The sequence below is a fragment of the Camelina sativa genome, chromosome 13 (genome assembly GCF_030686135.1).
Source record: "Camelina sativa cultivar CO46 ecotype springtype chromosome 13, ASM3068613v1".
Lineage (NCBI taxonomy): Eukaryota > Viridiplantae > Streptophyta > Magnoliopsida > Brassicales > Brassicaceae > Camelina > Camelina sativa.
This window is the reverse complement of record NC_141892.1, coordinates 3,204,107-3,224,713: the sequence shown is the minus strand read 5'-3', so window position 1 is coordinate 3,224,713 and position 20,607 is coordinate 3,204,107. Positions and strand designations below refer to the sequence as shown.

Sequence of the window (20,607 nt, the reverse complement as noted above, 5' to 3'; positions counted from 1 at the left end):
ATGTTTGTTGGCTAACATGTTATTTGTAGCATGCTATTATGAGGTTCTGACTTCAAATTCCACAAACTATTACCTTATAAAAAGGGAAGTTAAAAATTTGATCATAGTGTAATCAGTTATTCGTTATGGAATGCCTCGTTTTTTCCTAGTCTTCCTCATATTCCCTTGGCGCATAGTCTTTGTCAGACTTGTTCCCTTCATCTCCTACCTCTGCAACATCTCCCTCTTGCAAAGCCAGGTGCTTCTCCAAAATAAGAATAAGGAAAAAGGAAATGGAGCCTAATAACATAGGAATTCTCAGATAACAGTTTGTGGAATTCCAAGTCACATATTTAATAATAATTTTGGTTGTGGTGTTATTTATCTCATATTCATTTGATATCAAAGGAGTCAGTTTAGGATCAAATGGTAATATTTTGATTTTTTGTTTACCTTATTATTGGTAGCTTATGTTTTTTTTTGTGAAGTTGACTTCGGTGAACCACTGTTGCACATATGTTAAACTGAAATGTCTACTTTTTTTTTTTTTTTTTTTAAAGGGCACTCAAATTGAAAAACAAAGACATAAAATGTTTATAGGGCTAGAGAGCCCAATACTGGAAGCCCAGTTAGATATAATCGATTACAAAATACCCATTGAGAAGGAACCAGAAATGAACCAGAAGTGAACCATGATAGTTACGATTGAACCAAAAGAAAACGGGTGGCAATTAAACCGTTTCAAACCACCTTTGTCTTCTTCCATTGAATGGTGAGAGATGACTCTTCGGTGAGATCGCAAAAGGTCGAGAGATTAGGGTTTTGTAACATTCCTTTCAGTTGTGCGATCCAGCGAACCAGAGGCCAAGCAGAGTGGAGGTGAGAGTTGGGTTGGAATCACGGAAGCTAAGGGCTCTGTTTCGCACAAGCTGATCAACCTGATGGAGGAGATGATCAGCTGGCTTAAAACAGTTCCGATGCAACCTGTGATTCCGTTCAGTCCAAAGGAAGTATATCAGTGTCTGCCAGGCGATTAGTAGGAGTTTCCTTGCTTCACGGGAGCCTTTGTAGTTGATGAGGCCGTTCATTGTTCCAGTCCAGGAAGGTGCAGAGTTATAGTTGCAGCGGCGAGAGATCTTGCTCCATAGCGACCAGCTGTACGGGCAGTTGAAGTAAAGATGATCACGACTTTCAGATCCAATCGCGCAGAGTAAACAGCGGGAGTCAACCTGCAATCCCCATTGCAAAAGTCGGTCACGAGTTGGGCACCTGTTCAATACAACCAACCAAGTTAAAAAATTGTGTTTGGGGATTCCTCCGGAAGTCCAAACAATCTTATGCCACGGCACCGAAGGCAACTCTTCACCTAGCGCTGAACAGATCCTACCGGTTGAGTGACTGTCCTTCACTCGATCATTAATCCACCAGGTATGAGAGTCTTCTTCCTCCGTTAGTTGTAGAGCCGATAATTCAGCTTGATAACTAATTTGGGCCTCCGACCTTGTAGGTGGTAATCTCCAGTTCCCTCTTCTCCTGAAATGTCTACTTGATTTAATGATGACACTAATCATTAGTGCAATCAGATTCATGAACATATGCATGTTGAGAGCATGTGTAAACTTTTTGATCTTTAACCCCTAATATTATTTTTATTTTTAGAAACGACATTGAAAGATTATGATTTTTTTGATGATCCTAACTAGTAACTACGAATATTAATTAAGAAGATATAAAACTATGCTATGTACACGATATGATGACTTCTCCTTTGAATTGCAGGACACTAGTGGTGTTGGGTGGGGTAAAAGTGGGTATGTCTACGTAGCTCGAGGGATGGGGTTGATAGTAAAATTTGCTGTGATACGGGTGACTTAAAACTTTATGTTAAGAACTAGATTATGCCGCAGTACACCGCGGGACAAGTATTTTTTTGATTTTTTTTGTTAATGTAGTATTTTAATATTAATATTGCTAATGTAATCTTTTGTTAATTTTAGTGATTTAGTATATAATTCGTCGCACAACAATTTTTGTTTAATACAATTTTAATTAAATTAATTTGATTCGAGATATTTTATATTTGTGTTGTTAAAATAGTAAAACAATGATTTAACCCGTATTGAAGTATCATATTAATGTCATATGACCCGTCATATCATATAATTTGTTTGTGTTATTTTAAAATTTTAATATGTTTAAATATTCATAATTTTAAACTTTTTATTAAGTTTAGATATATCAATTATAAATTATAAACTTCTTAAAATTCTATAATTAACTATATACGGTAAATTTAATATATATGTATGATGAACACACTTTTTATATTAATTGATTAATATATGTTCACTTTGAAAATTCAAATATGCAGAAAAAATATACATTTTTATTAATTTATGCATTATATGACGATTCACTATATTTAAATTTTAAAATAAATAAAGATGATAGGAGAATAATTTGTTAATATATAATAAATATTCTAAATATCTATATTAATTATAGAATATTAAATATATACATATTTAAAATATTTTAATTCTGTTTGGTTATAAGGATAGTAGAGAGAATTAACTAACATTGTTTGAATATGAATATAAGCATTAAATGACATTAAATGTAAAAACTTTCCAAAAAATATTTTTGAGCAAAAACTGCTGCAAAAATACTATTATAGATACTCAATGGTTGATAGTAAGATTTGTTGTGATGCAGGTGGTTTAAGACTTCATCTTAAGAATACTCTACGTTTGCTTAATTTCTGCTTAGGTTTTGGGTTTATGTTTGCTTAATTTCTGCTTAGGTTTTGGATTTATGTTTGCTTCCACTAAGTAACTTTTCAACTTGTTATTTTTATGGGATTTTTTTGAGAAAGTATTGTTTCAGGAGTGTGGATAATGAGAAACAGACATTGAAAGATAATGAATTTTTGATTGATGAACCTAACTACTACTATTAATTAAGAAATTTAAAACTATTAACATTGATTATCCTAACTACTAATATTATTTTCCGATCTTAACTACTAATAGTGATGATCCTAATTTTAGTGTTACTTCTCAAATACCCTCACATTTTTTATAATTTGAGTGTTTCCGTCGGTTAATTACCGAAAAAAAGTTGGCATTTGTCTCGTTATCCTATCTAAAAAGTTGGCATTTGTCTGACTCAGCGTCCCACCGATATGGATTTTGAAATAGGCACAATTTAAAAAGTTTGGGTATGAAATTTGAAAAATATATGAGTTTAGGTCTAAATTGACACTACTTCTTTATATAGGTAGAAATTCGCACTTTTTAGATTGTACAAATGGGAAATGACCATTTTCCCTAGAAAAGAATGGATTCGACACCACCTTCCACCGGAGGTAAGTCTCCATACATATTGGATTGGTAAAGAAAAAAAAAAAAGAGAGGATTTCATATGAAACCGTTATCTTATCTTTTTGCATAATAAACCAAAAAATGGTACATTGTACTCCGACTAAAATATCAGGGTTATTTAAAAGGAAACAAAGTAAAGGCATGGGTTCATTTTTCGTAAAAACTAAAAACTTGAGGACTTAAAATCTACAATTTATTTATCCCGTTAGTTGTTTAAAAAAACAACCGATTCGATGATTCAAACGAAAAATTGAAAAGTTGGAATTTCTAAAGCGCCATTGTTGAAGTGTAAAGTGAAGGTGAATGTTGAAATCATCATCGTCTCTCTTTGCGAACTCGATTCTGCGTCACGGATGCAAATCAATGTCGGAGCTGTACAAAACACACGCCCTACTTATCACACTTGGTCTCTCCGAGGAAGAGCCTTTTGTTTCTCAAACTCTGTCTTTCTCTGCTCTGTCTTCTTCAGGGGACGTCAATTACGCTTACAGATTCTTGTCGAATCTATCTAATCCTCCGAACTACGGCTGGAATCTAGTAACACGAGGCTTCTCCAACAGCAGAAACCCCGAGAAATCGATCGGCGTCTATGTCCAGATGTTGAGGTCCGTGTATTCACCTGATCATATGACTTATCCGTTTCTCTTGAAGTCAAGTTCTCGTCTTTCGAACAGAAAACTCGGTGGGTCTTTGCATTGCTCCGTCGCTAAAACTGGGTTTCAGTGGGATTTGTTCATATGTAATACTCTTTTCCATATGTATGGTTCGTTCCGAGACAGAGCTTCTGCGCGCAAGCTGTTCGATGAAATGCCTGTGAAGAACTTGGTCACTTGGAACGCTATTTTAGATGTGTATGCCAAGTGTGGAGATGTTTTTTCGGCAAGACAGGTGTTTGATTAGATGACTAAGAGAGATGTTGTGTCTTGGAGTTCTATGATCGATGGGTATGTCAAAAGCGGTGAATACAACGAAGCATTGGAGATTTTTGATCAGTTGATGAGAGCGGGTTCATCAAAGGCTAATGAAGTCACTATGGTTAGTGTTTTGTGCGCTTGTGCTCACTTGGGTGCGTTAAATCGAGGAAAGTCTGTACATCGGCATATACTCGACGAGCATTTGCCCTTAACGGTTATATTGCAGACATCTCTTATTGATATGTATGCTAAGTGCGGCTCTATAGGAGACGCTTGGGGAGTGTTTTGTAGAGCATTCGTTGAGGAAAGGGATGCATTGATGTGGAACGCTATGATTGGAGGGCTTGCGAGTCACGGGTTCATTAGAGAGTCACTCCAACTGTTTCACAAAATGCAAGTGTCGAAGATTAACCCTGACGAGATAACATACTTGTGCTTGCTTGCTGCTTGTTCCCATGGTGGATTAGTGAAAGAAGCGTGGTACTTGTTCGCTAGTCTCAGGGAAAGCGGAGCTGAACCAAAGAGCGAGCATTATGCTTGTATGGTTGATGTGCTTTCTAGAGCTGGTCTAGTTAAAGACGCACATGATTTTATATCTGAAATGCCGGTAAAACCGACAGGTGCAATGTTGGGTGCTTTGCTTAACGGGTGTATAAACCATGGAAACTTTGAGCTTGCGGAAACAGTTGGAAAGAAGCTTATTGAGTTGCAACCGCATAATGATGGGCGATATGTCGGGCTAGCAAACGTTTATGCGATCAACAAGCAGTTTGGCGCAGCTCGGTCTATGAGAGAAGCAATGGAGAAGAAAGGAGTGAAGAAAATTGCAGGACACAGTATAATTGAATTGAATGAAACACCACATAGATTCGTAGCTCATGACAAAACGAACATTCGCTCCGAGAAGATCTATGCAGTGTTGCAGCTAATTGGAACTCGGATGAGTCTCCTCGATGTTGACTATGATTGTACTGAAGACTCTCATTGTTTTTGTTTTTAAGATTTTCGTATTTAATTTTCTTAGGTAAAGGTTAAACTAAACTAGGCTAAGAAACATGAATGGTTCAAACTTCAAAGGTTCGAGTAGAACAATTTTGATGGGCTTGTTGTGCAGAGTTACCAGTTTAAGCAGACTGTAAATTCCAAAATCAGAGTTTACTTCAGCTGAGTCCAAATAATCTTATTTCTGATTATTTGGGTGTCAGTAAGAGATGTATAAAGAAACATTCGCTTTACTTTTGTTGCTTGTATAGATGATATCATTAGACAATGTAACGCAATCAACGTATCGATTTAAGATATGAATATCTTCTCATTATCAAATCTTTTGATTATCACTCTTCTTCAATTGGAAAAAAAATCATATCAATTTAGCAAAACAAACCCCAAAAGAGTGTACAGCCATCAATGGCGTGGAATTAGGGTTTTTTCTTTTCTTTTTTCTTGTAGGTTTGAAAATGGGAAAGAAAAAAAAAGAAGCGAGAGCTAATGAAATTCACTTCACTGCTTCAAAAGACCTCTTTCTTGAAAGAGCTCATACATCGCCGATCCAATCTTAGCTGGAGATTCAACAACCTTCACTCCGGCATCATTCAAACTCTTAATTTTGTCCTGAGCCGTACCTTTACCACCGGAAACAATGGCTGCAACAAACAAAAACCAGAGGAGTGAGTGAGAGCAACAGACCAAAAGTAGCAAATCCGATTTACAGAGTTAGATGGCTTATGGAAGTACCTCCAGCATGACCCATTCGACGACCAGGTGGTGCAGTAAGTCCAGCAATAAAAGCAACAACAGGCTTCTCAGTACCACTCGCCTGTAAATATTCACCAAACCAAAAATTGAATTTTACTTATACAAATGAAGATACGAGAGAGATGAAACCAAGTTGAAAGAGATTCGCAATGGTTTTCTTACCTTTATCAATGCTGCAGCATCTTCTTCTGCAGTGCCTCCGATCTCTCCAATGAGAACAATACCTGAAACCGCCAGCCATTTCTTAGTTTTTCAAGAGAGGAACTAATAGAAGTGAAGCCTTCTAAAATAAGAATCTTCTAGCCTAAAGAGATTAGGTAAGCATGTAGTCTATCTAGAGGAAAAGATTATTTTGGAAAACCATGAACAAGAATTAAGATAACTCGAGATCACAAACATTACCTTCAGTTTGAGGATCAACAAAGAATTTCTCCAGGCAGTCAACAAAGTTTGTCCCGTTAAAGGGATCCCCACCAATTCCTACACAAGTAGATTGGCCTAGACCCACAGCAGTTGTTTGGAAAACCTGCATGGAGTTAAAACGAAAAAAACATTTAAGAAAAACAAGGCCTCGTATCAAAGTCCTGAACCAAAACAAAAGCCGTTTACATACATTTTCAAAAGTTCCATTGGTGAAAAAAAAAAATTATGTTCAACCTTCCGTAACGGAGACAGAGAACAAATCATAAAACATAAAAAGACCTTACAGCTTCATATGTCAAGGTTCCAGATCGCGAGACAATTCCAATCTTGCCAGGCTTGTGGATGTATCCAGGCATAATTCCAATCTTGCATTCACCAGGCTTGATAATCCCAGGGCAGTTTGGACCAATCAGCCTAGTTTTTGATTGACCGTTAAGAGCATGCTTTACACGTACCTAAATCCGAAACAACACAAGTTCCAAGTCAGGGAGAGAAGCACAAGGAATAATTACATTACAAACAAACAAAACGAAGGCATGATAGATGATAATATGGACCAACCATGTCATGTTGAGGGATTCCTTCGGTAATACACACAATAAGATCTAACTCAGCCTCTATACCCTCCATAATAGCAGCAGCAGCAAAAGGAGCAGGCACATAAATCACAGAGGCATTGGCTTTCGTCTCAGCCTTAGCTTCAGCAACAGAGTTGAAAACAGGGAGACCTAAGTGTTCTGTTCCACCCTTCTTTGGTGTCACTCCTGCAACCTATTACAAAATTAAAAACACACACACACAAGCTAAATTAGCAAAAGCCACTTTGCTTTTAAGCAATCTCATCTCCAAGATCTAAATGGAATTGTAACCGGAACACCTAATTCGGAGAAGATAAAAAGGGAATGATGATTTTTACCATTTTGGTGCCGTACTCAATGGCTTGTTCAGTGTGGAAAGTGCCGTTCTTTCCGGTGATGCCTTGACAGAGGACACGTGTGTTTTTGTCAACGAAGACAGCCGCAGGAGGATGAGGATCCGACGCGAAAGAGCGAGATTGGGTCAACGAAGTGAGAGACTGGCATGACGGGAAAACCTCCGAGCCGCCGGTAGAACAACGGCGAGCTTTCGATGAGAGAGATCCGATAAGCCTTGCGACTTGCCTTGACATGATTGATTTGGCTTCTTCTTCTTCTTCTTCTTCTTGGTGTTCTCGATCCGAATCAAGTTGCGAACCCTAAAAACTGTGTGAAGGCGAGGAGGAAAAAAAAAAAAATGGGAGCAAAAGAGGAAAATTCAGCGGAGCTTCTTTCCAAAGAATCAGCTGAGTGCTTGCGATCACAAGCCGACAAAAGAGGCTTCTTCTTAATAAAAAAGGCTACACTTTAGCCCAAACCCATTATTTCTACATAATGGACTTTTCCGAGTTTTACTAATTGATTTCAATAATTAAAAAATTCAAATCATAATCCCGAAATATTAAAAGTTTTAATCTTTAATTTTCAAATAAATCCATCATATGTACGATTTGGCGGTTTTGGAGTTCGAAGTCAACGACAAGAACCATTCATTTACTGGCATCGAAGAATATCAACAAAGAAATCGAGAGTATGAAGTTCTCGTGGGTGATATTTACAACCAAATTAACATCATCGCCTAATGCGAGAAATGGAACTGATTGTATGGTTAGCGATGTAATTGATGGATTGCAACCCTTTGAGTTTCATAAAAAAATTTTGGTGCTACACAAGAGAAAAGATAGCCCAACAAGAAGATCAAATGACGAAGACGATGAAGGAAAATAAAAGATTGAATAATCTGTTAGCGTGTAAGGCTTATCTACAACAGAAAACAACGTGTTTTTTCACTCTTGTATATTTCGTTATACTTAACTTTGGTTGTATGGTATGCCGAACTTCACTTTGTACGCTCATTGATACATTTGTGTTATCGGTTTTAAATTAATGAAGAATGAAGATGTTATAAAAAAAAAAAAAAAACCATCATAAGGGTGTACAATTTACAGTTTGTCTAGACTTTTTAAAAATTTGCTAATTCTAATTTTGTAATCTCTTAGACCATCTGCAATGAACTCTAGTGAGTTAGAGCAAATTTGCCTATATTTTCTTCTACAAAATAGAGGAAAAAATAGGGATTGATTGATCTTATGTCACCCTTTTATTTTTCCAGGGAAGATCAACAAGCTTATACATAAAACCCAGGATCGGCTTCCAAGTTTCATTTCACTGAATTATGTTCGAAGCAAGTAGTTACATACATAAAATGGAGAACAAACAACCAAAACAGCAAGCGAAAAACCAGAATCAAAGCATATATATGAAACCAGTTCATGGGATATTTCAGCTGACCAGAATCAATAGAGGACTCAATGGTTTTAAACAAACTAGAATGTGTTGGGAAGCCCGGTTAGTAGCGGTACTTGGTGGAGTAATCTTTTGGAGCAATCACCAACCCACGACCTTTCCTTGCACCACGGTAGACGGTTTCGATGATATCGATGAACTCTTGCTTGTCCTTGAGTGCCCAGTTAATCTTGTTGTTGTTACCAGTTCCAAGATCGATCATGATGTGTTTGTTCCTGAAGAAGAACATGACTGTTGAAGGATCATACAGCTCGTACATTGTGTTGAAGTCTGGAACTTCAGTGATGTCCACAAGGTAAATGACTGCAAAGTTCTTTATCGTCTCAGCAACTGAAGCAAGCACCTCATCCATCTACAAAAAAACCAAAAAATCACAGAATCAAAACCAGAGACCCCTAAGAGAATGACTTATATAGTTATAAGTTTCAAGATAAAGAAACACACGAATGGCTTTGAAGTTGCAAACAATCAAAATCAACGAATCAGCACAAAAACAAAAACGAAGCAGAGACGACCCACTGAAAATACTAGTGCGAACAAATTTTCTATTAGCGAAACAACTCTAAAGGTTAAGATTACTAGTGAAACCTTAATTTTCCATCAGTATCGAGCTAAAGAACACAAGAATGGCTAAAATTTTCAAACAATCACCACAAAATATCGCAATTTTCCAGTACGGAAGGATCCAAATCGAAAACTAGGAACTTCAAATCGAATCAAAACATACAATCTGCTTAGATAAAGAAGTAAAGAGGAAGAAACGTTTCACAGACCTGCATACAAGTCTCATCCCAGTCGTGACCGAAACGAATGACGACGAGACGCTCTTCCTCGGCCAGAATCGCCTGATCCACGGCCCAACCGGAGTGCAGATGCGGTAGAAGATACGACATCCTCTAGCTCTCTCTCTAGACGATTCCGATCTGTTTTTTCAATTCGATCTTTATCTCTCTTGCCCTAATTTTTATATTCGATTCCCAATTTTGTTGACGGTGACGGCGCGTCGAATCCACGCGTGAACCGCACTGAGCGACTTGGGCAATAAGCCCATGATAATACTTACTCGTCGGCCCAATAAAGATAACAATACACGAGATTGTAAAAACGGACGGTGATAAAGATAGTGGAACACCATTATCTGGTATAAGTCACACGTAGATGATTAAACCTCTAAAATCTAATTATCCTATCCAATATCCTCTCTGGAGGTGAGAGCTAAGATTTTCACATCAAACTCTCTCATTTTGAAGCTAAATATTTCTGATCTCTCTTTCATTTGTTTTCCCTCTAAATCTATCCAACGATTCCAAATCTCTCACTTTCACCTCTTTGCTTCACTTGAATCCATGGATATTGCTTCTTCATCTCTCTCCCAAGCTCACAAGGTTGTTCTCACGCGTCAACCTTCTTCTCGGGTCAACTCCTGCTCCCTTGGTTCTGTCTCCGCTATTGGATTCTCTCTTCCTCAAATCAGCTCTCCAGCTTTAACTCAATGTCGCCGGAAACAGAGCTCTTCTTCTTCTGGGTTCGTCAAAGCTTGTGTCGCTGTTGAACAGAAGACCCGTACTGCTATCATCAGAATTGGCACTAGGGGAAGGTAAACTTCTCTCCTTCATTACTGATCTCTGTAGATTCCATTAACTCTTTTGAGTCTATGAGCTCCTGAATGCTATTGGGTTGGCCTTCGTATTCTTATTTCCGATTCCAAGTATCGATCCGTTTTCTTGGGTTTTGTGGGAGTTACTGTAAACAATGTCAATAACTAGCCATGTGTAGATAGTACAGTGTATAATTTGTTAAGCTAGAGACGAGAAATGGTGCTTTTGGTTCTTTCTTCGACAATCTCCTGCATTGGTTGAAAAGATCAGATTTTTGTGTGCTCATTGATGTATTAATGGTGAATGAGTTTGAAATTCTGATGCCTCTTATCTTTCTCGGTTGTTCTGCTTATATACTCTCTCACTGTGTAGGACAGTCCTCTAGCACTTGCTCAAGCATACGAGACACGAGAAAAGCTCAAGTCGAAACATCCAGAACTCGTTGAAGAAGGAGCTATTCACATTGAGATCATTAAAACCACCGGTGACAAGATTCTATCTCAACCGCTTGCTGATATTGGTGGGAAAGGACTTTTCACCAAAGAAATAGACGAGGCTTTAATTAACGGTCATATTGACATAGCTGTTCACTCAATGAAAGATGTCCCAACTTACTTACCGGAAAAGACGATTTTACCTTGTAACCTTGTGCGTGAGGATGTTAGGGATGCGTTTATTTGTCTGACTGCGGCCTCTTTAGCTGAGCTTCCAGCTGGAAGCGTTGTGGGCACAGCTTCTCTCAGGAGAAAATCGCAGATTCTCCACAAGTATCCTGCTTTACATGTAAGTTTTCACATCTTTTCACGACATAGAGAGTGCCATTTCTTATGGATCAGTTTTATCTTCCTTTCAATTGTTGATTCATGTGATTATTGCCTATGCAGGTTGAGGAAAACTTTAGGGGTAATGTGCAGACAAGACTATCGAAGCTTCAAGGAGGAAAGGTCCAGGCAACTCTATTAGCTCTAGCTGGCCTTAAGAGATTGAGTATGACAGAGAATGTCGCATCTATCTTATCTCTTGATGAAATGCTTCCAGCTGTTGCTCAAGGAGCTATTGGAATTGCCTGTAGAACCGATGATGATAAAATGGTATGTCAAGCTCTCTTGAATTTACTCTTATGTGATATGTTTCACTTTTTGAGACCTTTGGATTTGAAGCTATGATATATTGCGAATGAATATATGATACGACTGGTGTTTTACATCTGTAGGCAACTTACTTAGCCTCATTGAACCACGAGGAAACAAGACTAGCAGTTTCATGCGAGAGAGCGTTTCTCGAAACGTTAGATGGCTCGTGCCGTACTCCAATTGCTGGATACGCTGCGAAAGACGAAGAAGGCAACTGTTTTTTCAGAGGATTGGTTGCTTCCCCTGACGGTACTAAAGGTACGAAAACAATGCTACATTAACACATGAGAGGATAAACCACCCAATGAAAAAAACCTCATTCGTTTCTCATATTTTCCATCTTTGTGTCAGTTCTTGAGACCTCAAGAAAAGGTCCATATGTGTATGAAGACATGGTGAAGATGGGAAAAGACGCGGGCCAAGAATTGCTTTCTCGTGCTGGTCCTGGCTTCTTCGGCAACTGAGCCATTCAAAGAAGAGGAGGAAGAGATGTGACGCGGACAAAGTCTAGGGTTTAGGAGTAATTCAACATCTTCAAGTCCTGTTTCTTCCTCCGCGATTTGTTGTAACTTTTTTGATTTTGAGAGAGACATAACCTTTTGTTTATTGATTGTTTTATTGTATCTAGATTAACGCCCTCTTGCAATTGTATCCTTTTTATTGAGACCAGTTCCCAAGAAATCAGAGAAACAAAATGAAAACAGGATACATTAGCCCAATCTACTAAGATCTTCTTCATCTTCATCAACCGGAGTATACCAATCTGGTTTTCTCTCAGAATTGCTCAGCCTGTAATTCAGCATCAGTTCCTCATTGCACAACGCTCTTGTAGCCACTAGAACAAGGGTCTTCAGTACAGGAGCATCCAAACTGCTATGACTCTCTGTCCTAGACAAGAAGCTTCCAGAACTCCTCATCTTTACATCTCCTCTGTTCCCGAAAGCTACATTCGGAATGTAAGCTCGCATCTCTGTCTCTGACAAAGGGAAGTCGTACGGGTAAATCATGACATTAGCATCCATGTCTTTACCAGGGTGGTTGGTGAAATGACCAAACGCCAACGGGTTTCGCATTTCGAGAACCGCTGAACCTTCAAGCGGCTCGCTCTGCATCTTCAATACCTTGTCTGTAACGTTTTCTGCAGTTTTAGCGTCTGTTATGATCTCAGGCGTTGTACAGGAGCTGTTCCAAACTTCCCGTGATTCTCCTCCACGACCCCAAGGTTGAGCATTTACCACCGTCCCGTCATACCTAGTAATCAGATATGAGTTCTGTGCATCGACATTTGGATACCCAGGAATGTATCTGTAGAATGCAGGAGAGTAAATCACACCAGGGTAAAAGGCCAAGACAGCTCCCACATCTGCTTCACCTTCAATGAAACAACCCTGACCCGCTTCTTTATGAGTTATTAACGATGGTCTGATGTCAAGGGTGTACCCAATTCGATCCTTTAATCGATGGGAGACTTCAGCGAGTTTCAAAGGTTTAGTCTCAGGAACAACTGTGCTGAAGAAGAATTAGAGGGAAATGATTAAAAATGTTAAGGAACTAGAGAGTTTTATTAGTTGACTACACATATCATCATGACTCACTAGGCTTTTCTGCAGTTGAATCATGTAGTTCCTTTGCCTTATCTATATGGGTAAGTAGAATCTCGTCCATTGAAGAACAGAAGTTTTCGACTTGGTAGTGAATGTTCTCATGAACTTGCTTATGTCGCTCAGATAATGTGGCTTTACTGGCAATCTCGATGATCTCTTCTGCATCAGCCTCCTCAGCATCTCGTCCCAAACGGTTATAGCTATATCACAGAGAATATTCGTGAGCAATATAACCGAAAGAACTTTATAACAATGGCCGGTACTAACACTGAGCTTAATAGTCGATAAACAGAAACTCATCATCATTACCAACCTTGTAAACATAAACAGTTTGTTAATGTCGGCTTCAAATTGTAGTTGGTTTGGGTTCTTAGCAAACGTGGGACTCTTTGCTAAAACACCAACACCCTGGAAACCTCACAAAGAAAGAAACCAGATCTCAGCACTTTTCTGATCAAAAAGAGGGTAAAATTTGGAGCAGATTGAGATTTTCAGTCACACTATTACATCAAAACCTCTCAGATTAACATAAAATTGTTCATGAGCGAAGCGATGAGATTTAACGAGCTTCATAGTACTTAGTACTCACATGAGCTAAAAAGCTACAAACAGAGTATACATAGTTGTTAATTCAAAGTAAGCATTTTTTTTTTAGTGAAAGACTTAATCCTACACAAGACTCGACCTTTCTTCATACCCAACATATAAAAACCCATACCAAAGAAAAAAAAAAAAATAGAAGAGAGTATCCTTTTCACCTGCTGAAATTTGTTGAAAAGGAACGCAATTTTCGCAAACGCCATTTGAATCCGAGAAGCAGAGGAGTCGCAGGTGCTTCAGTTTTCTTTGGAAGATTACAACAGTGATTCGACTCGACTCGCTGCCTCGACTCAACAGTGATCCATTTCATGTCAATGGGCCTCAATGTCAAGGGCCCATTCGTTTCTCCTATATTTTGTTTTATTATTATTTTTATACGTTCAAATTTTAATTATTCAGTGAAAACAATATAATATGAGTCACAAAAATTAACGTAACAGACGAACAAAATATATATATTTAATGAAACTTGATAACGAAATTTTTAAATCGTATTATTCATCATGAATTGAAACTTATCAAATCAATTGCATGTGTAAAGTACCACAGGTTCCAAAACAACAGCAACTTGCCATGACTTGGCGTTTTAGTTGAACATCGATCAGAACCGTTTTGAAGGCAAGGGGACTGAAGAAAGGAAGTGGGAGAATAAGGAGAGAGATTGTGACGGAGCAAAGGCCGGAACCTGGTGACCGGCTCCTCTCACCGTGACAAAAGTTAGTCCTCCGGCATAAGTCTCAACCCATCCAGCTACTTGACTCTTGTGGAACCATGACCTCCACGGTAACTCCACCTTTAGTCCCATCTTTTTTATGCTGTAACGCGTTGATGTTACTGGAACTCTACCATCCGTATCTCCGCTATTAAAACCAACATTGAACCCAATTAAGTTAAAATTAATTGACAATAAGCAGAATGGTTAACAATATTCAAAAGAATAGATACCTATAAATCCAGATGCGGAGGCCACCCGTCAAAAGCTTCTGGATGATGGGAATCACGGTGGATGGAGCATCATTCCATTTCCTTATGACGTCGCTGAATCACACGCACACACACGTTATATATATGTCGTACTAAAATGTTATACTAAGGCAAAAACTTATAAAGTATGTTATAGTCTCTTGCCATTATTAATAACTAGTACTATATATACACATCGTAAGTAGGACTAACCTGCAAGGACTGTACGGATAAGGAAGGTTTGTAACGTTCGCATGGAGTGCGGCCTGCACATCTTTCCGGTTAAAATAATTTTCCGCATAGCCTTCAGTGCATGGATCGTACCCGGCCGGCAACGTGTCCCACATGTCCTGAACCATTTAAACCACAAAAATTCATCAAGTTTGAGAAGAAATTGTAAAGAAAAAAATTTGATGAACATGATGATGGTTACATAACAGTACAACGGTACAATTGAAATAGTGAACAAACGTACGTCCGAAGTAAGGAGGCGAGGAGACACAACGATTTTAGGTTTTCTTGGAGAAGACGAGGAAAACGAGGATAGGCAAACGGGAGTGTAGATGCTGTATATGTCGATATCAGAGTACGCATCCATGAACCCTTTGAAATTGTTGTAGCATTGTTCAGTCTTGTTGGTGCTTTCTTCTTCAAAACGGCAAGAGCCATGGATGTTGGTGTGGACCTCGTCCGATATTATAGCGTGGCTCCATGCGTAGTCAACTAGTCCTACCATGTCTGTTTCCTCATTGATCACCGCGTTCCCTATCTGCAACGCAGTCACCAATCGAATACATTTTATGTTTAGTTATACCGCAAGAAATGTTCCTTCCTCGTCTTGCAAAGTAACCTTAATTATTAGTACTGTAGTACATAGTGCATACCATGAAACCCTTGAGATTGATGTGAGAGTCTTTTGTAACCTTCTTGTTCCTGTCGTAAATTGCCTCCGCAAGCTGAGGAACATAATGACCTGGGAAAAGAAGATCCAAAGCAGTGTTAAATTAATCTTTATTTATATATACACTGATATACAGACAGATTAGAGTGTGCTAGTTCGGCTAAATCAGCTAACACTTTAAGAATCTTATGAATTAAAGACAAGGAACTGAATCCAAAAAAGTTTAAAGTCATTACAAACCAATAATCGAACAAGATTAATTCGTTTATATTTTAATTTTATTTTGTACTATTTCGTAAAGCACTTTTTTTTTTGGATGAATAAAACACTTACCGGCGTAACTTTCGCCGGAGATGTAAAAGTCGTTGGATCGGAACTGGGGGAATTTCATGAACCAATTGATCAAGAAGACAAGAGAATCAGCTGCCGTAACTTTATCTCCAAGCTTTTGAAGATCCATTGAGTTATTGGTATACGAGAACCCAACCCCAACCGGGGCTTCCAAAAACAACATATTGGCCTCTGCACAAACATTTTTTTCTTTTTGTTAATGTAACCCCAGTTAATATTTGTACACGCGCAGATAAATCGTATATAAATAGTAGGGAAATTTGATCAGTTGTACCTTTGTTCCAAGAGAAATCATTGTAGGTAAGGTTGGAACTGTTGGTGTGGACAAGGAAAGGGCCTAGTTCTTGTGCAGCTCCATAGGCTATTGATGAGCACCCCGGTCCTGCATATTTTAGTTTAAAATTAAGTTGATGAAAAGGTTTCACCAAATATGTTATAGTGTTATACAATTCACAAAAAGAAATGTTATTAGCGATTCCATCCCAAAATTATTATATATACGGAATAGTTTCCATCGTTAAACGTTCGGCAAAAATCATTAAACATCGAAGTGTTATTGTAACTTTTGGGGATAATTTCGTTACGTTAGTAACAGATCAGAATAGCAATGAAATTACTCATATATTTGTGTGGTTGGTAATAAATGCCATGTGTGATTAGTACAGCACAAAATTTTGGAAAGAAAGAAAAATGAAACTTTGACCAAAGTAAATGATAGTATGAGAAAGAGAGGTAAACGAATGCAATCATACATGGGGAAAGATGGAAAAGAATGGAGTTCACGGTTTGTCAGACATACATCTATATCTTTCGAAAAAAAAAAAGTGAACTAGACTACTAGACGTCAATATATTGTCACGAGTTGGTTTCAAAATCAAAGTATTAATTGTGTGTACTACATATATTAGATATATTTAGATAACTAATATGTTTTGCAATTAATTAATCTGATAACAATGGATTCGAAATTCGGATGTCTCCTTCAATCACGTTCACTCGCAATCACAATTACTACCAACCTAACCTAAGACTATTTCAAATGTATATTTTTGTTTTTTACTCCAATATAGAGTACCTATAAAATAGAACATAATTGTTACGAATGTGTTATTTTATAACTGACTCTATAATAGAGTTAGTTTACAAAAATAGAATTGAGAATATAGTTACTCTAAATATAGTTACTCTAAATATAGAGCAAAGTCATCATTTTTTATTTTAAAATAAAATATAAAGTAAAATTAGAATAAATATTATTTTATAATAAAATTTTGACTCTGAAATAGAATGGGTGGGAGATATTAGCCTCACTATTCACATTCATCTCAACTTGCCACTCCACACGTCATTTAAATAGAATGGGGTCGCTCCAGCTTTTATAACTTTTCTCTCATGTTCATCTTTTATAATCAACTCTACTTAAGGCTATCTTATGTAATCTCTAAATGATGTCTCTCTTAGAGAAAGATGGAATCGATAGATGTTACAACAAAAAACGAAAAAAAAAAAAAAGAAAAAAAAAGAGTTAAGACCTAAAAATCATTTTTAGATATTATTCAACTGGTTGTTCAAGAAAAAAAAAAGCTAATTCAACTTTTATTTTATATGGTATATAAATATATTAGACATAATCATTATTTTCCACATTATTATTTGACATGGACAAGCTTTTGTGCTATATGTGTTTTGAATATTCAACATCTTATCTGATCTCTAGCCACAATTTATAAAGACGAGGTTGATATTTAATTTCTCGTATCTCTAAATATCCTGATACTGGAATGAACCGTGTGCGAAAAAAGACAAACCGTATAAAAAGTAAAGTCGTTAAATTGAAAGAACAACTACCGAGAGAAAAAAGAAGATAAAAGACAAAATAAAGACTTAAACACACTCTACAAAAACAAGATTTGGACATTCAATGTTAAAGAAAAGGACAATATTGAATGATACCAGTTCAATATATCTGTCAGAGCCGGACCATATACTACGTCTTCGTTAATTATTTTGATTATCGTATAGGATGCTTTACTTCACTGAATCTTCATAACAACTTTTGATTTAAGGTTTGATTCAATTGTGGATGGAAGTTTCTTTTGAACTACAACTGGTTTTGAACTATATGATTTACAGTTTTCACGTTAATAACAACAACAAAAAAACATGGACTGGACTATAGGTTTCTATATTATTATTTTTGGGTTCAAAACTGGATTATATAGTCCGTATTCCGTAAGCAATCAAAATTCAATATTTGTCCCGAAGAGGCAAGAACCTACTCGTTCCACCGTACAGACTACAGATGTTGAAGTGCGTTCCACAAAACGAAATATATCATTAATGTATGCAATTAAAATTTGTCGGCTTTCCCAACTATCACATTTGCTGTTGTTATCACTTCTCCATCAAGCAACAGTGGGAAACAAAAATGTTGAATAGTTTGACTGAAATCTGACTGGTGTTTTGGTAAATTTTATCGAGCCATACACGACATCTAATTTTATACTTAAAAACCAATTGGTTCGAAACGAGACGACCACTTTTACTATCTCGTTGCAATGTATTTATTTTCGTTGTATTATAAGTTTATAAAATGAAACAAAAGTAACTACTTTGTACGTTATAAGCCAGATGGGTTGCCACTAAATCACGAGCAGATGGAATTTGGTAGGACAATGTGCACAACTTGATGTTTTTCTCCTACTTTAGCTAATATAAGTAAACTTTATACTCCAAAACTAATTTCGTGTGTATGATTGGCAAAAATTTTGCATATAGGTCCTTTTTATTTATATTTCATGCAATTTTTAACCTTTTTGTGTTTTTTTTTCAACGTCTGGCAGCATGATTAGACATGTACTAACCTAAATAGTAAATACCATGATGTCCCACGACCACGAGCTGTCGAGCTGATAATTACATTGATCTTTACAAAAGGGACTATCACTTTAAAATTAATTTATCTTCTTTTTTAAGAAAGATTAAGTTTAAATTTTATAAGTGGTACATAATATCAATGTGTACATAACTTTTTTTGTCAACATATTTACATAATTTATCAATAATATGAAAAGTGTCGATGAAATGGAAGGAATACAAATTTCTCTTGCCATATTTTTCAATTCGAGGGTATTAAAAATCTTAATGAACAATATACGAATTCATGTATATTGGTAAACATATTTGTAACACCGCATAAAAGAGTGAAATTCCGAATGAAATTGCCAATTAAAAACAATTTTAAAAACTTAAATTAATTAAAAATAAATTTTGTTAATGTGTGAATTATATAAGCGAGAGTGAGATAGAGAGAGTAAAAAGAAAAGGCTGACCTCCGTTGAGCCAAAGGACGAGAGGACGACGAGAAGAGTTTTGTTGGGCTTCGAAGAACCAATAGAAAAGCGCCTTCTGCTTCTGTTCAGGCCCTAGATTCACGTACCCGGCGTAGTGTTTGAAGTTTACCGGTGGCTGACCGGGCAAACCGGTTACCAGGTCATCTTCTTTCCTCCCGGATGAAGCCGTTGCCTTCTTCTCCGGTCTCATACTACAGGTTATCGCCGGTAACACCAGAACGCACAGTAGCCAAAGTGCGTTCTTGATCTTCATCGCCAAACGCTTGCTCCTCTCTCTCTTTTTTTTTTTTTTTTTTTTTCTTTTGGTTTTTTCGAAATAAAAGAGTAGATGAGAGAAAACGCCCCCACTTCTTCTACTTTTTATACAGTGTTTTTTCTTTTTTAACTTAGTCTTTTTGTTTTCATGATATTTTTTTGTTTGTATGTTTATGCTTCACGTGAATATGTTATATAACCAAAGAAATAGAACATCCTAGAATTCATTTACATTATTTTCAAAAAATTGAAGAAACGCTTATTTCTAAAAAGTTTAAAAGTTTATAAGACAAATTTTCGTATTGAAATTTCCTAAATTCACATGTGTGACCCTTTTGAATTAATCATAATGGTGAATTCAGATGTGTTTCTAAGATAAAATAGAAATAGTACTTCTATATGTGATATACTTTATTCCGTAACTTCCGTTACACATTACCACATTAAGTATGAAAATACATTGACAGTCTTATTGATAGGATATTGTTAAAAAAAAAAAATATCAATACAATAAAACTTGAAGTTTTTCACCATAGCATTACACCTCAGCTTTTGTATTAAAGTAGAGACTCATACATCATTTAAAATGAATATCCAATCAAATTAAAACAATTAATACACCTAAACACATATTTTGGTGACTCACACTATTAGCAATAGGTCGTATTTCGATGTTTTCCTCAAATCTTGATGTCTCCGTCATGCGAAATGCGATACTGTCACGGTGGTTCTTCTTCTTTTTGTCTCCCTCAAATCTCGATGTCTCCGTCGGGCGAAATACGATCCCGTCACGGTGGTTCTTTGTTCCCAGACGTGAGCTCACAAAGGGATATTAAACTAACTCCCCTTTTGATTGCAAAGTTGATTGCTTTTGTGGATTTATGTTTTGAACTTGATGTGCGATAGCTACAGAGATAAGTTTAGAGATGGGTCACATATTGTTTAGTTTTGATTTGATTCTTTAGCTTTAAATCACATATGTTATCATAAAAACAATAAAAAGCTGCAGAGGTT

At 36.9% G+C, this 20,607-nt stretch overlaps 6 protein-coding genes and 1 pseudogene across 9 annotated transcripts; 2 read left to right on the top strand and 5 right to left on the bottom strand.

Moving 5' to 3' along the window:
- Nucleotides 1-815: 815 nt before the first annotated feature.
- On the bottom strand, nt 816-1,580 carry LOC147929163 (uncharacterized). The gene has a single exon (XM_087482375.1). It carries the CDS (start codon nt 1,578-1,580, stop codon nt 816-818), a length of 765 nt encoding a protein of 254 aa, XP_087338501.1.
- Nucleotides 1,581-3,575: 1,995 nt separating this feature from the next.
- LOC104734850 (pentatricopeptide repeat-containing protein At5g08305 pseudogene) lies at nt 3,576-5,511 on the top strand (annotated as a pseudogene). The gene has a single exon (XR_015577834.1). The product of XR_015577834.1 is annotated as a pentatricopeptide repeat-containing protein At5g08305 pseudogene (transcript).
- A 57-nt stretch (nt 5,512-5,568) lies between these two features.
- LOC104734849 (succinate--CoA ligase [ADP-forming] subunit alpha-1, mitochondrial) lies at nt 5,569-7,833 on the bottom strand. The gene is made up of 7 exons (XM_010454511.3): nt 7,371-7,833; nt 7,016-7,225; nt 6,739-6,909; nt 6,434-6,557; nt 6,194-6,255; nt 6,011-6,092; nt 5,569-5,919 (listed from the first exon to the last, which is right to left on the bottom strand). The coding sequence occupies exons 1-7, from the start codon at nt 7,620-7,622 to the stop codon at nt 5,777-5,779; spliced, it is 1,044 nt and encodes a 347-aa protein (XP_010452813.1). The 5' UTR covers nt 7,623-7,833; the 3' UTR covers nt 5,569-5,776.
- An 826-nt stretch (nt 7,834-8,659) lies between these two features.
- Nucleotides 8,660-9,878, bottom strand: LOC104734848 (thioredoxin-like protein YLS8). Its single transcript, XM_010454509.2, has 2 exons — nt 9,609-9,878; nt 8,660-9,187 (listed from the first exon to the last, which is right to left on the bottom strand). The coding sequence occupies exons 1-2, from the start codon at nt 9,726-9,728 to the stop codon at nt 8,879-8,881; spliced, it is 429 nt and encodes a 142-aa protein (XP_010452811.1). The 5' UTR covers nt 9,729-9,878; the 3' UTR covers nt 8,660-8,878.
- LOC104737889 (porphobilinogen deaminase, chloroplastic) lies at nt 9,804-12,285 on the top strand. The gene is made up of 5 exons (XM_087481023.1): nt 9,804-10,432; nt 10,811-11,216; nt 11,318-11,524; nt 11,647-11,824; nt 11,918-12,285. Exons 1-5 carry the CDS (start codon nt 10,182-10,184, stop codon nt 12,028-12,030), a joined length of 1,155 nt encoding a protein of 384 aa, XP_087337149.1. The 5' UTR covers nt 9,804-10,181; the 3' UTR covers nt 12,031-12,285.
- On the bottom strand, nt 12,205-14,118 carry LOC104734847 (uncharacterized). Of its 3 annotated transcripts, none has more exons than XR_015577833.1 (5): nt 13,929-14,118; nt 13,484-13,578; nt 13,162-13,370; nt 12,900-13,075; nt 12,205-12,817 (listed from the first exon to the last, which is right to left on the bottom strand). XR_015577833.1 is itself a non-coding variant. In XM_087481024.1 (5 exons), exons 1-5 carry the CDS (start codon nt 13,971-13,973, stop codon nt 12,798-12,800), a joined length of 540 nt encoding a protein of 179 aa, XP_087337150.1. In that variant the 5' UTR covers nt 13,974-14,118; the 3' UTR covers nt 12,205-12,797. The 3 variants fall into 3 exon arrangements, 2 of the variants coding, with proteins under 2 accessions (XP_087337150.1, XP_010452808.1); XM_087481024.1 differs by having other exon boundaries at nt 12,900-13,070; XM_010454506.3 differs by having other exon boundaries at nt 12,205-13,070.
- An 80-nt stretch (nt 14,119-14,198) lies between these two features.
- On the bottom strand, nt 14,199-19,850 carry LOC104737888 (serine carboxypeptidase-like 35). The gene is made up of 8 exons (XM_087481021.1): nt 19,318-19,850; nt 16,260-16,367; nt 15,968-16,156; nt 15,618-15,706; nt 15,209-15,502; nt 14,947-15,083; nt 14,716-14,808; nt 14,199-14,630 (listed from the first exon to the last, which is right to left on the bottom strand). The coding sequence occupies exons 1-8, from the start codon at nt 19,589-19,591 to the stop codon at nt 14,372-14,374; spliced, it is 1,443 nt and encodes a 480-aa protein (XP_087337147.1). The 5' UTR covers nt 19,592-19,850; the 3' UTR covers nt 14,199-14,371.
- Nucleotides 19,851-20,607: the final 757 nt, after the last annotated feature.